The sequence below is a fragment of the Podarcis tiliguerta genome (assembly GCF_965153285.1).
Source record: "Podarcis tiliguerta genome assembly, chromosome: 6".
In the NCBI taxonomy this organism is placed as follows: Eukaryota; Metazoa; Chordata; class Lepidosauria; order Squamata; family Lacertidae; genus Podarcis; species Podarcis tiliguerta.
Window position 1 is genome coordinate 94,241,847 of NC_139539.1, and position 16,983 is coordinate 94,258,829.

The 16,983-nt window shown below is 42.8% G+C and overlaps 1 protein-coding gene and 1 long non-coding RNA gene across 5 annotated transcripts in view; one reads left to right on the forward strand and one right to left on the reverse strand.

Moving 5' to 3' along the window:
* The first annotated feature begins 102 nt into the window (after positions 1-102).
* On the forward strand, positions 103-7,051 carry LOC310680119. Its single transcript, XR_014512641.1, has 11 exons — positions 103-183; positions 1,599-1,631; positions 1,869-1,911; positions 2,628-2,714; positions 3,385-3,439; positions 3,863-3,911; positions 4,498-4,544; positions 5,271-5,320; positions 5,653-5,752; positions 6,198-6,234; positions 6,426-7,051. It is a non-coding gene; the product is annotated as an uncharacterized lncRNA (long non-coding RNA).
* A 445-nt stretch (positions 7,052-7,496) lies between these two features.
* DARS2 (aspartyl-tRNA synthetase 2, mitochondrial) overlaps positions 7,497-16,983 on the reverse strand; it is a 28,462-nt gene continuing 18,975 nt past the window's right edge. For 3 of the 4 annotated variants that reach the window (XM_083446339.1, XM_083446337.1, XM_083446338.1), the window contains exons 13-17: positions 16,594-16,746; positions 15,220-15,438; positions 14,069-14,179; positions 13,634-13,709; positions 7,497-9,870 (exon numbers count right to left, since the gene is read on the reverse strand). In XM_083446339.1, the coding sequence (XP_083302465.1) occupies positions 9,683-9,870; positions 13,634-13,709; positions 14,069-14,179; positions 15,220-15,438; positions 16,594-16,746 (747 nt within the window). In that variant the 3' untranslated portion in view covers positions 7,497-9,682. Of the gene's footprint in view, positions 9,871-10,302; positions 10,516-13,633; positions 13,710-14,068; positions 14,180-15,219; positions 15,439-16,593; positions 16,747-16,983 lie in introns of those variants that run through there. The other variant, XM_083446340.1, reaches the window with a different exon arrangement.

Sequence of the window (16,983 nt, forward strand, 5' to 3'; positions counted from 1 at the left end):
AGGCGGGACCGAGTTCGTTTCTTCTTCGCCCCTGGGGGCGGGGCCATGCAAATCAAGTCTCGCGCCCTCACGTGATGCCAGGGAGGGCGGAGCCTGCGTGCCTATATAAAGAGAGAGGCCGCACGTTGCTCTCTCTTTCTTAGGTCGCCATTGCTTGTGCTCTGCTCTCCTTTGGGAGCCATGGTGAGTGTTCGGGTTTCTTCCTTTCTCTGCCAGTTCCACCCCAGTAGGGTTTGATGGAGCGCGCAGGTTGCCTAGGAAGCGTCGTCCCCCGTGGATGGCTCGGGGGGGCGCTGGATGGAGGCGGATGGTCGCGCCTTGGCTGCTCGGGCCTTGCGAGCCAGGGGCGCCCGGGCCTCGTCTCCAGAATGGCCCTCAGCTCTCGCGTGAGGAGGAGGGAAAAAACGAGCGCGGCCCTTATTAGGAGTAGCAAACGAAATGCAGAACCTTTGGAGGGAATGAAATCTGCACGTCGGGAGCCCGAATCGCGGGTCGGGGTGGGTCTCGAATTAGGTGGGGCAGATTAACGTAGTTCTGGCAATTGACTTGACTTCGCCCTGGGCTTATTTAGCATTCACTCAGATCAGTTTCCCACGGGGGGGCCGAAGAGATCTCACATACCTTGATTTTGATGGTGAACGGATATTGCAACTTGGGAATGGCTGAGGAATTCTTATTGCATTTATATCCTTCCTTAGCCCCCACCCCGGACCTCTAGGCGCGTGCATAGTACCCCCCCCCCCCCGCCAATTTAATGCCCGCAACAACCTTGTGAGGCAGGCTAGACGGAGGGAGTGACTGGCCCAAGATCACCGGGCGAGTTTCTGGCAGGGGGCCTAGTCCTCTTAACCACTGCGCTGCACTGATTCACAGAAATGCAAATGTATACCTAGCATTAAAATTCAGCGAATGGAGCCGCCAACCCTTGCGGGCTAGTAATTCTTCTCCTGCCCTAAATAGCTTCCTACGCTAATAACTTGGACAGTGGATGTAAAAGAAATCTCACTGGGGAGTCCTTATTTGGAGTGTGGTAGTGAAACCGTTGTAGCACGTCTTCTCACAAAAGTAAAGTGAGCTGCACAGCACATGCCATCTTTTTTTAAAAGTCATTTCCTGATTAAGATGTGCTCTCCTTCACTGTACCTGCACATGATGATAAATGATGTTGGTAGGGACATCTGAGAGCATGATGAATACCAACATCTCTGAGCAGGATTAGGACCTGGGTAGATTCAATGTTCAACGAGGCATTTTAAAATAGCCCTGCTAATTCAAATTCAGATACTCCTGTATTGCAGATTAATTTATGGCAGCTCTAATGTACCTCAATGAATATTGCAGGCCAGTGTTTAGGCTTTGCATGGTTTACAAGAGCCCTACAATGTTTGCCACATATATTAAAAAACCCTTTTGCTGCTGTAGCCCTGTGTTGCTTAGATTTCTGTGTTGCATGTTGGGCTGAAATGCTATTTCAGGTCAATGGCAGGGTGGTTGCTGATTTGCATTCCCAGTCAAATACCAGGTTGTTAGGGGACCCACTTGTTTTTAGAAGCATTTTACAAGAGTTCTAACATAATTTTTTGTGTGCTTTCTTATAGGCTCAGAAGGTGAAGACAATACTATTTGCGGAGGTAACATTTTCTGTTTTGGATTAAAAGAAAACTGTTTAGGCTGTTTCAGAATGCAATATATAGCTTGCTTAAATGAGAACGAACTTTGTGCCACAATGATGACACTTATTTGCTACTCTTGATTAGAATGATGAGAATGCTCAACCACCTATAATTGAAACTGAGGCACTGAACATTTTTTAAGGGGCATCTAAATTGTTTTTAAAGGTTTTGTAACTTTTGCTGTTTTCCTTACAGGGTTTTAGAAATGGTTTGCTACTTACAGAAGGAAGATGTTTGGGTAAGTGTCCTACAGAAGATCAAGTAATCTGTATAAAAGCCTCTATCAGCTTTTCCTGGGAGTTTTATATACAGTGGACGCTCGGGTTGCGAATGTGATCATTGCAACCTGCAGCGCTGTGTCTGCACACACACGGGTTGCGATTTGGCGCTTCTGTGCATGCGTGACCGCCGAAACCTGGAAGTAACCCGTTCCGGTACTTCTGGGTGTTGGCGCATCCATAACTCAAAAAAACCTGAAGCGTCTGTAACCCAAGGTATGACTGTAGTAGTTTTAAAGTGCATATACTTAAATTGAGCAAGCTAGCAGCATTAAATGCAGCTTTGGTTTCTCTATTGCGATTGAAGGATGTGTGTGATGAAAGCATAGTTCAGCAGATAATCTGTGATGAATGCAGATGTCTTTCGCTCCTATCTGATGCATCCTCGTTATTTTGATGGTACTATCATTGGTATAGTTTCTGTACGTAATGCTGAACATCAGCATTCTTTGCTTGCCAAGGAGAGGTTCATTTTATAATATGCCTATTTGCTACTTGGGGGGGAAAAACACGGAACGTTTTTAGCTCAAGGCATATTATCTAGTTAAAAACTACAGATGTCTACTGAGGCAACTAGTCAAACACTTAATGCCATTAACAGTGTGAAAGTGTTAGGCAAAAGAGGATTTAGACTATTAAGGTCATAAGTTGTAACAGAATTAAAATTTTCTTGCAGGGTCTGCATTTGCACTGGATGCTGCAATATGGCCTAGTTGCTTCTGTACTATAAATTTTCGTCCAGCTCCTTAGCATGGCCAAACAGGTATGTTTCATGGAAATATTTGAATGTGTGGTTATGGCAGAAAGGGAATTTTGAGCATTGGCAGGGCACCTCTCATGAACGGCAGTGACCCACAGCATGCTTAGGCTGCCCAAAAGTTTTCTGTTTCTCCCCACTCCGTTATATTATTACCAAGCACACTTGGTTGCATTATGCTGTAATGGGTCAGATTATATCAGTCTTTGAACTTCTTAAAATACTCATAACACACTTTACATCCTGTATTAAATCATCTTAAATCTCAGGTCTGCATGAATTGCAGCAATAAGAAGAGACTGGAGATTTCAGTAGCCCTTAGTGTTTAGTCCACTGTGGTTGTATTGATCCAAAGTATTATTTATCCCCAGGCATATGAGAATTTTCCAGTACATTCTTTGCTTTTCTAAATAGTGTTGGGATTTGTTGGGTAGTTTGTGTCCTATCTTGTCTTGCCTTTATTCTCCAGAGGCTTCAAAGCAGCCATTCTATGTAGTTGCCAATGCTGTAGTCATTAGGTTATATGTAGACATTAAACCTGCTGTATATGATGCTGAATCAGGTCGCTGATCCAAATGAGGATAATTGAATCAACACTGATACAGTGGTTCATTGTAGTTTTTAAAAGGAGTGAAGCTGGGTTGAAGACTAAAATCACTTATTGTCACTTTTATAGGCCTCCGTAATGCAGCTGTATTGAAATGTGAGACTTGAGTTCTGAAGCAAAAAAGGTGGGTTAGTTACTGGGAAGTGATTCGTCAGTCAGTCCAACCTCACTGTAATATTTGTTGAGCAGTGTGATAAAACTTAGAGAGGCTATGAAGTTCTTCAAGAATAGTCCAATGCTATTGGACTATACTTTTGAAATATGGGTCCCATTTATTCCTAGCACAATTATAAATACTGCTCATGCAGCGTGCCTAGGAAGCATCTTAGGTATAACATTGAACAATGTCTTATAGCTATATCAGTGAAGGTGAATTTTTATAATGTGCAGTATATAATGCAAGCAGCCTGTGTGATGAGAAGCCAATGAAGCTGACTTAAATAATGGAGATTTGTAATTAGCTCTACCTGACTTGGGCATCTGCTTGCATTTTCCTGTTTAGCAGCTAGCTTTCTCTGGGCTGTCTTAAAGAAAACTTTCTTTCTAGGTCATGAGGCGACTTTGAAGATCTCCATAGAGTTACATTCCTGATAACGGTGAGAGAACATCTACCTGATGAAATTTGTTCAGCATTGCAGTAACATCGGCAAATGTTTTTGAAGGATCAAGCAATAATGTGGGGATTAGTATGGGCTGCTTGTTAGATCTTCCAGATATGATGGTAATAAGGGTTTTAATTTGGGCGAGTTTTAATTGTTTATATAACTTTAGGCATGTTTCATAGCTTGCTCAGTACAAGACCACACATGTAACCAGTGATGAAAATAGATTCCGCCAAATGACTGCTCATGAAATTAACAACATACCGTTCTATATACTGAGGTTACATTGTTCTGTGGTCATTAGTTAGGAAACTTATAGAAATACAAATTACTTTCTAGTTTCACATTAATAGAACACGCAAATATAAGAAGGTCCAGGTTCCTTTGTGTTTGTGATCCACCCATGCCAACACAGTTCTGCTTAACTTTGGGCAGTTCCCTGTGGGAAGGTGTTACCAGTCAAGTCTTAAAGCAAAAGTTGCCAAAATAATGAGTTTAACGTTTTCCAGAGCCAAGCTGGTTCCCTGTAATAAGATCCTCTGTTGCAACTTAATTAACAAATGTTTCTTTCTCTTTAAAGTCCAAATGGTTGAGGATTCTCCAGTTTTGAGTTACCTGCTGAAAGAGGTTGGTAAATGACTAGTTTTGAAATCTGACACCTAACTGCATGCAGAAGGTCCCAGGTTCAGTTCCTGGTGTCCAGCTTATAGGAGACTGGAAAGCTGCTGATAATTGAAGTGGGTAGTACTAGGTTAGATGGCTCAATGGGCTGAGTTCATACAAAGCAGCTTTCATATTTTGTGTTTTTCATTCCTTTTGAAATTCACACCACAAATTAAGTCAGGCTCTGCCTGGAAAAAGCCAATGATGTTTTAAGAGTAGTGGACAGAAAATAATTTCTGACAATTGTGCGCTGAGGCTTTTTTTGGGGGTGTGTGTGGACAATGTAGCTGAGCAGAGACATGCCAGTGGCTCTTGGCGTGTCATAGTACCATGACTTGCCTAAGACTGTCTTGCACTCTTTACAAAGACCTTAGGAACGAGATCATCACCCACTCGTACTGACCACCCCAGGGCACACAACCATTGCCACAGTGTCCTCCTATCAGACCAAACGGAGCAGATGACAGCAAAGCTTGCTAGGTTCTTAGCAGGGGCAATGAGAATAAGGGCCACTAAGACTGAACTTCTGAATCAAATAAGTTTCTACTGCAGTGGGAATGTGCACTTAATAGGCATCTCCTTTGTGTAAGAGTACACTCAAAAACTTGGGTTGGCTCACAATGAGAACTTTGTCTTTGGCTGATATATAAACAAATGTTTAAACTATGGCAAATATCTTCCTTTTTTTAGACACAATGGAAACTGATGAAGAGGAGAGACCTGAGCTTCACAATACACTGGTAAGCTTTAAAAATGGCACGTATCACTGTTAAGAACCCTTCCCATGGCCCACCCAATGCCAACGGTATAAATCAAGTGTAAATGATAGAGGTGGTAGGGAACTCCAAGCTGTTAACCAGGGCCCAACTAAGTGTTAATCAAATACTGCATCTGCTGAAATTTTTGCTCAACACACACGGTATGTTTGTACTGTTGATGATGAAATTGTATAAAACAATGGGAATCTCTCTGAAAAGAAGTGAAGAGAATTTGCACTGAAACAGTACAGAAATGGTGCTGCCTTTTAGTGCATTGCTGCTTGGGTGCACATGAGATATAACTTTCATTACAGATTAAATTGGGGGATGTTCTGGAGAACTCTGCCTGTGTGATGCAAGTGCTACATGCTCTGGATTGGAGGGGGAAATGAACACAAACAACATTTTATGTTGGTAAGCATGCATTGGTTGTGTTAGAAATATAAATTCAAAAGTTGGACCTGAATGTTCCCCTGTATGTGAGGGTCTGGAGAAGAATGGCAAGAATGAGCAGATACAGTGATGATAACATAGTTCAGCAGATTGAACTGTGGTGAAGAACTGCAACTGTCTTTCGCTCCTATCTGATGTATCTAGCTTCAGACCACAAGTATACAAGTCCCTTTTTAAAGCCTTCACTAAATGTGCAGATTCTATTGTAAAACTTTAAATGTAACAACACAGCCTGCTTCTGTGGAGTTAATGATTACTGCAATGAAATAATAGAAAAGTCCATCCGCAGAACGGGGTGATTCACAAACTTGTGCAACTTGATTATTCCAAATCATTTAGTGGTTTTGTCCATTCTGTGTTTAAGACTTATTCCTTACCCTTTTATATATATCTCTTTCAAACGTAGGTGGTGAACATCTTGAATGAACAGTTGTATGTGAAAGGTAGGTATCTATCTTGTGTATCAAATGCTATTTGGTGATGTGGGAATGGATATATGATGATAAACATAACCTTGAACTCTCTCTCTGACTACATGATGGAAAATATCAAGGTCTGATCTGTTCATTTGCTGGTATGTGCAGCTGTTTTATGTGGAATGCACTGGCTTGACACCCTTTCTTCTTCATCCTAGATGTGAAGTTGCAGCCTTACCCAGAAGACATTCAACTTAAAATAGTGGAAGAACCCGAATGTACATTCTGTGGCATCTGGATATTCAATATAAGCTTTGGTTACAATGGATGTAGATTCTTCAGATGTTTGAGTCAAAATGAAAATGCTGAGCATGTGCATCCTCATGCCTAACAGTTTATTCAAATAGATGGCAGAAACTGTTATAAGGCAGCAGCAAGTTATAAGTAAAGTGCCATTTTTGGATAGGAGTAGCATAGCCGCAACTGGCATTGGGGAAGCAATTGTTCAATGCTAATCTTGACTTGGTGCATGTCTGTGGTAATTGTGCTTATACTTCTATTAGCCATCTACCCTAGGATTTCATGAGGTCAAGTTATAAGGTGTGGGGAGTTGTAATAATGGCCCACCTTATATGCCAAGGCTGGAAGGATAAACACCTGACATTTGGTGCTCTGAAGATCTCACCTGTTTGAATGTGCATCTTTAACCATTGTCAATCTTGTTTGGACGTAGGGTGGCTTATAAACATTTTGTTTGGGGGGTTCTATATTGTAAGCTGCCCTGTATTCCTTGGACGAAGGGTGGTATATACATATAACCAATAAAGGATTTAATCCAACCTCAGGACTGCATCGGCTTCTTTTTAGCAGGGGTGTATAAACATGGGTAGAGTTGCTGAATAGCAATGAGATTCCATTTCTTGACAGTAAACCATACATAGAGAAGTTTGCTATGTTGCCAGGGGCTGGACTAGATCACCCTTGTGCTTTTCTCAAGGTTGTTTCTGTCACCTTTTCCCCTCTTGTATTAGACCTCAGTCTGAGGTTTTTCTTAGTGCACAGATGAAGGAAAGCCCTGTTTAGAGTTAATATTTCTCATGTCTCCTTTCCCACTCGCCTGTTTTTGGTTTGTTAAAAGTGGGATTTCATGTGGTCAAAGGTCGAATTTAAATTGGCCCACATTAGAGAAAAGGGTACGTCTCAGCTGGAAGGATCTACAAATTAACCGCCTAAAATAATTGGCATCCTGCAAAGAATATGCTTGTTAATTGATTATTGAACAATCTGGCTTTTGTTTGATATAATAAATTTTATTTATAAACAGCCAAAGTTGGGCTCAGGGTGGCTAACACCAATAGAATCGCAGTAAAAACATGAGGGGGGGGGGGCCAATTTAAAATACAGGTTAAAATGCAGCCTCGTTTTAAACTAGCCAATAAATCAAGACCATAAGGAGGGAAACATTAGGGTCAGACCAAGTCCAAACCCTGGCCCTAGTTGAGACCAATCTAATCACCTTGCGACCTGGAACCTACAAAATGTCATTTGTGGACCTTAAGGTCCTCTGGGGCATACCAGGAGATGGGGTGCTGTCCCGTAGGTACTAGGGTCCTAGGCCGCATAGGGCTTTAAAGGTCAAAACCAGCACCTTAAACCTGACCCTGTACTCCACCGGGAGCCAGTGCAGCTAGTAAAGCACTGGATGAATGTGATCCCTCTGCAAGGACCAGCTTCAAGGGCAGCCTTGTTAATAATCAAGCCTGGATGACTGGCCAGATCAGGGTGAGAAAGGAAGGGACTAACTGCTTAATAAGGCAGAGATGGGAAAATGCCACTTTTGCTGTGGCTGCAACCTGCGCCTCCATGAAAAGGGAGGCCTAGAAGGTTACACCCACGCTCTTGACAGAAGGCGCTGGCACTAATTGAGCCCTCGCAAGAGATGGGAGTTGGCCCCCCAACCCCATGTGTTCCTGACCCAGCCAGAAGACCTCGAAGGATTTAACTTCAACTGGCTCCCACGCAGCCATCCAGCCACAGGTTCTGGTCAGTGTGTCCAGGGCCAAGTCAGGGTGGCTGTCCATCAACAGATAAAGCTGAGTGTCGTCAGCATATTGATGACAACCCAGCCCAAAGCTCCAGACAATTTGGGCAAGGGGCGCATAAAGATATTAAAAAGCATCAGGGAAAGGATTGCGCCCTGCGGGACTCCACACACCAAGAAGTGCCGCGGCGACAACGCCCTCCCTAGCGCCACCCTCTGTCCCTGACCTGAGATAAAGAAGCACAGCCATTGTCTGACTGCCCTGAATCCCCATGTCGGCAAGGCAGTGGTCCAAAAGTTGAAGGCTGCTGACAGATCTAAGAGAATCAGCAGTCCCAACCCGCCTCAATCCAGCTGTCTATGGAGATCATCTGTTAGGGCGACCAAAGCCGTCTCGGTCCCATAACCAGGACGAAAGCCGGACTGAAATGGGTCCAGAGCCAATGTTTCATCCAGAAACCTACCAAGCTGTTCAGCAACCACTCACTCAAATTATCTTACCCAGGTACGGAAGATTCAAAACCGGGCAGTAATTAGATAGATCTAAAGGTTTTTTTCTTTAAGAGCAGACACACCACTGCTTACTTCAACTCCCCTGGGAAAGTCCCCGTGCCAAGGGACGGGCACAGGTCAAGGGGGCAAGTGGTGGGCCTTCCAGCTCGGAGACATCTGTCTACATTGGCAGGGGGTATCTGATTGAAGTGGACAGTTGAGGAGCCTCCAATTCTGGTACTGTATCCAAATTGGAAGGGAGGTCACAGCGGAGCAGCAAGACTTTCTCCGCAAAAAAGCTTGCAAATGCCTCACACCTGTGGGTCAAATTCGTATTTAAATTTGGCTGTTCCTCAAGAGTTGTAAAGACTTAATTATTCTAAAAAGTTGCGCTGGGCGAGACCTAGCGGTTTATTATGTTCTGAGGCCCTACTTACACCCGCGCCATTGTCATGCTACGGAAGCAGCTGAGCCTGCCTCACAGTATTTTGAGGATAAAATGAGAGTACTCATGTTTGGCACCTTGAGGTGGGATCTAAAGTTAATTAGAAAAATAGCTTCCTAAACACTTCTGAGAGCTCCAAAATCTGAATCATACTAGTTTTTACTGCGTTTTACAAAATAGTACAAAAACTTGCAATAAAAAATGAATTATAGCCTGTGCTTACAAACAATTCTTCACTTGGCTCAAGTCACTGATTTTTTAAAACCCTTGTGAGTGGGACAGACAGGACAACACCTCATCCTGATGCCCTTTCTCATGCACCCATCTAGTCACTAGTGCCTGATTTCTCCAGCAGAGATGCTCAAAGGGATCTGCTGTAGTGTGAAGCGCTCCCTTTTCCCATCAAAAGCAAGTACAGGAGACCATCTTAACAGTTCCAAAAATCCAATGGGTTCACTACTGGATGCTTTACTCTTCATTTCTGTCATGTACAGTAGTCAGTTACTTTTCACTTTCACTTCTGGCATGGGCTCTGCAATCTTGACATGGTACGGTTCAAGCTCTTCTGGGGCAATGTAATCTGGAGAATTGCACATCAGGTCTCTTCCCTTGAACGATTTGGGGAAGGCAATGACATCTCGGATACTTGCAGCTCCTACTAGAAGGCAAATCAGCCTGTCAAGTCCTAAAAGACAGACATTGAATATTAGTGGCAGCATCAAATTTCAATGGGCATTGGGAAGATTAGTCTGGCTGTGAGGCCATTCTTCTATAGCCCCAAAACCTTTCCATGACCAATATATATTGTGCATGCAAACAATAATGCTAAATAAAATGACTTGAGTATACAGTGGTGCCTCGCAAGACGAAATTAATTCGTTCCGTGAGTTTTTTCGTCTTGTGAATTTTTTCGTCTTGCGAAGCACCACTGTGCATTGACGGTTTCCCATAGGAATGCATTGACGGTTTTAAGAAAAAGGCACAAGACGTTTTCGTCTTGCGAAGCAAGCCCATAGGGAAATTCGTCTTGCGAAGCAACTCAAAAAAACAAAAAACTCTTTCGTCTTGCGAGTTTTTCGTCTTGCGAGGTACCACTGTAATAATGTTTGATTTTGTCACCAGATGTGTGGCCTCTAACAAGCAGCACATTTGGAACTGTTGGTTTCAAGCTCTGCTTCTAGCAACAAAACAGACTGGAAGTGTGGATGAACATATGTAGATCTTGTGTTCATTGTTCCTGGAGTGAGGGCTTTCCCATCCAGGATGGCTGTTGGCTGCAGTTCTATTCAGGAGATTCAGAAAGCGGTTTTGCTTGCACTTGGGAGTCTAACTAGCAAACATATTTGAGGTGCAGATTAAATGACTGAGGGCTTTTGCAGCAATGTGGTGATCTAGAGCACTTGGATTATGTGCAAATTTTCCCAAGGTGTAGAATCTGCAATCAGACTTTTTAAAAGAGTACCTTGTATGTATAATACATTTTTTTTTGCGTTAAAATGACATGCTTTTCTGAACTAACTTTGACAAGGGTGAGGTTAGTGCACACACACACACACACACACACACACACACACGTGCCCAGGTAATAAAATAGCCCACAGTGAAATCAGATTGCCACAAATGCTGCTCATCCAAACGTAATTTTCTTAGGGACTGCAACTGGGGCATGGTGGAAGGCTAGATTAATTCAGGAACTGTTAGTTTAATCACTCCAGCATCAGGGTATGTGTAATGTATCAATGAAAAGTAATATTAGTGTTGCCAAAGGAAGATAGGTGCATTGTGGTTCAATAGTGCTTGTAAACAGGCTAGACAACTTCTCGGTAACATCTACAAAGAGTATAAAGCCTCCGGGGCAACGGTCTTGCCAAAAGAATATTTCCAAGCAAAATCGGCCTACAAGCAAATTCAAAAGGGAGCCAGACAGGAATGGCAAGTGAATCAATGGCGAGCAATCATAGAAGCCTCATCATCACGGAACTCCAGACAATTTTGGCTCCTGGTAAATAAAAGAACTAAAAGATACCCTTTGACTATTATTCCTGCCCCGGTTTGGGAATCTTACTTAAAAAATTACTTTGCCACAACTGACTGTATTGCTAACACAAGAGATGAATTTCAACATCAGCTTCCCCTCTGGCCCCCCACCGATCCAGAAGACATCCATGACCTGATCGTTAAACTCAAAACAGGGAAAGCGCCTGGGCCAGACCTGATCCCGGCAGAAGCAATAAAATACCACGCGGACTGGTGGGCCAAAGTTCTGGCGACCATCTTCGATGCCGTTAACAACTCTGGAATGATCCCGGAAGTATGGAAGGACGCTGTTATCGTTCCAATCCACAAAAAGGGCTCACCAGATGACCCGGGGAATTACAGAAACATCAGTCTGCTCTCAATAGTGGGGAAACTGTATGCCCGCTTCCTGTTGAACAGACTTAACCAATGGGCCGAAGAGAAAAAATTAATTGGGCCCGAACAAGCTGGATTCCGCCCAAAACAGTCAACAATTAATCACATTCTAACTTTACAGCATCTTGCCTGGAAATACTCCACCCCAAAGGGTGGCCAACTCTGTGTAGCATTCATTGACCTAAAGGCAGCATTCGATAGTATCCCCAGGAGCATCCTCTGGGAAAAACTCATCCGCTGGGGCATTGACAGAAGGCTTCTCTGGCTAATAATCAAACTCCATGAGAACTCAGCGGCCAGAGTGAGATTCACCCCGGAGGGTGATCTCACGAATTCAATTCCCATTAACAGAGGTGTCCGACAGGGTTGTATATTGGCTCCACTCCTGTTCAATTTGTTCACAAGTGACATGAGGACTCCCCTAATAGAGGCCCAAGAAAGGATTCATGCACCCCGCCTAGCACTTTATCGCTGCCCCTTGTTACTATATGCGGATGACGCAGTCATTCTTTCTTTTTCTAGAGTAGGTCTCAGGAGGGCCCTAAAAATTTTTGGATCATACTGTAGCGCAAACTCCCTTACAATTAATTATGGAAAATCTAAGATCCTGATTTTCTCAAAGAGCCGGAAACTCCATAATTGGAGAATTGATGGGAGAGTCATCGAACAAGTCTATAGATTCCAATATTTGGGAGTTTGGTTACAACATAACCTCAGATGGAAGGCCCATGTAGCCTATGTTACAAATAGAGCCAAAGCTATCTCCTTGGCGATCTTGCGATTCTTCTTCACCGATGGGGCCCTTCATATCCCATCGGCGCTGAAAGTCTTCAAGGCCAAGGTGATCCCGACAATAGCTTATGCCATCTCAATCTGGGGGACCTTTGCCAACCTATCTCACCTGGAGGTCATTCAAAATCAGTTCTTAAGAGGGATATTGAAACTGCCCAACTGTGTAAGTAATACAGCGTTACGCATGGAACTTAATATTGTATCCCTGGAAAATGCTCTGTGGAAGCACATACTCTGTCACTGGTTATCTCTATGGCACAATCTCCCAAACTTGTACTTGATACAATGTATGTGGAGAGATGATTTCCAGAGCCCATGGGTAAAAAATTTACAGCTGAAAATTACGGCAATGGGAATCTCCCCATCCAAATTATTAGAGCAGGACATAGTCCCAGCTAAAAGAACAGTAACCTGTAAGCTAGAGGAGATGGACTTGCAGCAGAAAATGATCTTGGGCAATGGTACCTGCTCACCTCTAAATCTTGGTTTATTACCCCTCTTAAGGCTCCCAAACTATTTGAATTCCTTAACTTCCTCAGCCCATAGATATGCCTTTGTAAAGGCAAGATTCAACACCTTCCCATCGAACGTGCTGAGAAATAGATTCTCCAATGGACAGATATCGCTCTTATGTGATTGTAACAGTGGGGCACCGGAATCGTTGCATCACATAATTTTTGACTGTGCTTTTCACCTACCGGCCAGGAGCAAGTTTCTTGCTCAATATCTTAAGGGAATTGCCGATGACACAATTGAAGCCAAACTGAGATATCTACTAATTGATGATGACCCCCTAAAATCACTCATGGTTGCCAGATTCCTGATCAGCGTCCTATCCCTAAAGAAGAGAAACGGTCTCCTGTGTGATTCGGACAACCCCTTTAAACCATGACCTATGTTTTAGGTGATATCACCATTGTTTTAAATCATGATCTATGTTTTGGGCGATATCACCATTGATACCCCTGATTAATTTATGAGTAGAGGGTGATGTATAGGTTACAAATTTATTGCAATGTATGGTGGTGGTTCCTGTTTTGTATGATGGTGGTTTTTGTTTTTGTTTTGCTTTGGTTACTGTTTGTCTTTTGTAAGCTGTGGCGATTTTTAATTTGGAGTTTTAAGTATAATATGTTGGTATGGGAAACTGTCGTGTAACGGGCCAATGGCCGTAATAAAGATCAATCCAATATTAGTGTTGATGGTCAGTGTTAATTGTGATTCAAGTAAAAGCAGATACTGACCTAATGCTATTCCTCCATGCGGAGGTGCCCCACTGTCCAGTGCTTCAAGCAGGTGAGAAAGCAGCTCTGTGTCCTCCTAGAAAAAAGCAAGTATTAATAACCAGCATGACTTAAAGGGCCAGACTTGGTAAACCTGCTTCCCCCCCGCCCCCAGCTTCTGTGAGCATGTGTGGCTCAGCTGAGGCTTTCTCAGTGTAATTGTGAAATGGGAATTCACTTGTGAACTGCAATCTGCATAGTCCTCTTCTCCCTCTTCTGATGAAGCAGGCTGCTGCCAAACAAGCACCAAACAAGTATTGTGCAACAACTAAGAATGCAGACTAGCTGGCTGATACCATCATATATTGATTGAAACTCGCTGTGAAATCCAATAGGATGAGGAGCAGTATATGATTGAATGTTTTAAATAATATGCAGAATCACTTTTGCTATTACCTTCAGCACTGTCTCAAGAATGAAACGCTGCAGCTTTGCGCTGTGTATTCGAATGGAGCCACCTCCAATCTCATTACCATTAAGCACCAGATCATAGTGCTGACCACGGACCTGGCAAGAAAAGAAAGAGAATTTGACTATATACTTCTCTTTGTACCCTTTGCATCTGTGTGAAATACAATCTCTCCTGAGAGTGCTATTGAACTAGGTGGAAATTTGCTTAGAGACAGGGTAGATAGAAATTGGGGGTCCAAAGACCCTAGTAACTGGTAATTCCACAGTATCACACACTTCTACATTTCCCCAGTTCTACCACTGCTGCTACATTTCTAGACTACTATTGCTCAAAACACAAACCTTGTGAAAACAAACATCTATTAAAAACCAATTTTTAAATTGTAAAGCATTATCTAGCAAAAGTTAAAATCCAGTGAATTGCAACGGGCGACTGCAATTAATGGGTTGAAGGTGCAGGTCCTTAAAATAAATCCTATAAATCATCAGTGCATGATGCCACCTCTATTTTCCTTCAACTGTAAGGCTGACACATCTTTCGTTTCCTTCTATCTCTCCATGCTTTTCAGGAAGAACCTGAGTTTTCCATTTACACACTTCTCAACAGTAGCGTTCTTGCTCCTATCTTGTAGGTAGATTCCAAAAGGTGGTGCTGGCAAGGATTACTATTTGGCTTCTTGGGTGTTAGGCTTACAAATTCCTATGCTGCACACTATATAACCAAAACAGGAAACTGCTTGGTAAGATCTTCTGGAGATTTTGGGGTGAAAGCTCACCACTGTGCAATGAAGTTCCTGAGTGCCTGGATGGAATCAAGAAATCCAGGTAAGGCAGAGTTATTTAGGGATTCAGGAAGTTATGGACCCACATGTCCTAGTTGGTGACGTATCGCATTGAAAGAAAAATGGGCTGGATTGTACCAACGGCAAAAGTAAAACCAACTTAATGTTAGCTATTGAAAACTAGCTGCAATAAAAATGATTTGAACTATGGTGAATACTAGCTCCATCAGAGACAGAAATCTGCTCAAGGGAGTGGAACAATCCTCCAAGGCTGTTTTGCCTTTCCTTTTCTAACCCTGCACGGCTTCTTTGAATACACTAAACAAAAAAAAAACAAAAAAGGCACCAAGTCACCTTGGCAGGATCTGTATAGAGGAGGTGCTCATCAGAGGGGTGGGGGGCAGTGAAGGGATGGTGAGCTGACTCCAACTGCCTGGGGTTTTCTTCTTTCCGGAGGAAAAGGGGGAAATCCACCACCCATAGGAAATGAAAGGCAGAGGGGTTGCGAAGGGACAGGCCTCTTGCTTCCAGAAGATCAGCAGCCTCCAAGCGCAACTTTCCCAATGTAGAACACTAAAGAGAAGGGGGGGGGGGAGAGATAAAGACTGTAGCTTAAGGTGACAATAATCATATTCTACACTTTATTTTATTTAGTGAATAACTAAATATAATTTAGTGGATCGCATGCTTCACTTAAGACTTCTTGGATTAAACTTACATTTCTTCAAACATCAAAAAAGGTAGAAAACACCTTCTTATATAAAACAGCTGCTATTTAGCCATCTTGCATCCAAGTTACCTGACAATGAGTTTGGACTTCCTACTTTAAAAATTCTCAAAACTACATTACATTGGGATATAACGCATGGTCTCTGTTTTATAAGGAGTGTCTCAGCTATAAAGCCATCGCTTGGCTCTGTGAGAGATATGGGAAACATTCTGACCTCGCAGATGATCTGGGGGAATTAGTCAAGGTTTTAAAAGTCTTACAACAGAGTAGGAATAAGCAACTTGTCACTCATCAGCCTCAACACAGCTGGAGAGCTGTTAAGGTTGTGGAAGTCGTCATATATGGTACTTAGGCTATGTTCAGCTTTGAGGAATTAAAATATTTTACATCCTGCCTTTCCATTCCAAGGCGTCTAACACACTTCTTAGACAATAATGTGTTTTAACATACTAATGGAAAACTGCACATAAAACAGATTTACAAAAGGGGAGTGGGAAAACCTGAAAGTGGTTATGCAATAGGTGCATCAGAACTGAACAGCCTTCAGTTGCTGTCTAAATACCACCAAGGAGGTGGGCCTGCCAAATCTTCTGCTGACCTGAAATAGCTGATCAAGCAGAAAACTTGACAGTAATTATGCTGATGAGAACAAAAGACTTGGGGACCCAATATTCTCCTTACCATCGTCATAATAAACTTTATTGCACTAGCCAAAGGCCATGGCATCATTCAGAATGGGAACAAAAAGAAAAGCAACGGTAAGCATAAAAACCATAAAAACATCAGCAGATACAGTAAACCACGATCGCTTCTCCTAAAAATTATTTGTTGCATACGATAGAATAGCATGGGGTTCTCATGCAGAATGTGCCAGCTTAAATGTCTGAATCACCTTTGCAATTGACCGCTATTTTATCTAGTTCTTTTCTCCTGATCTTCTTAGCTGCCAAGGCATATAGTGCTACTTTATAAGTTACAAAGTCAAATATTCTGTTTACCACTTTCTCATGCTCTCCAGCTGCCAGCAAGACGACGTCATCCACATTGGCCTGAACTGCTCTGACAAGCTCCAGTTTTTGTTCTTCATTCAGGAACTTACCAAGTGCGGACTTCATGCTGCCATCAGACCTCAAAATCAAGTGCAGTATTCCCTGTTCAGGAGAGAAGGGCAGAAGGGAAACTTAGGCAGTTCCTGAAAAAGCAAGTAGATACAAGGAGGCCAAATCCATGTCAGCAATGAACACAACTGCAATGAACAAACCCAATTTTATATAGCCATCATTTGCTTGAGGGATTTCTGCAAAAGAATGACCATATTCCTGAAAGCCCTGAAAGGAGGCAAGGTAGGGAGCAAACTGAAGAAGAGGAGACACAAATGGTAAGCATAA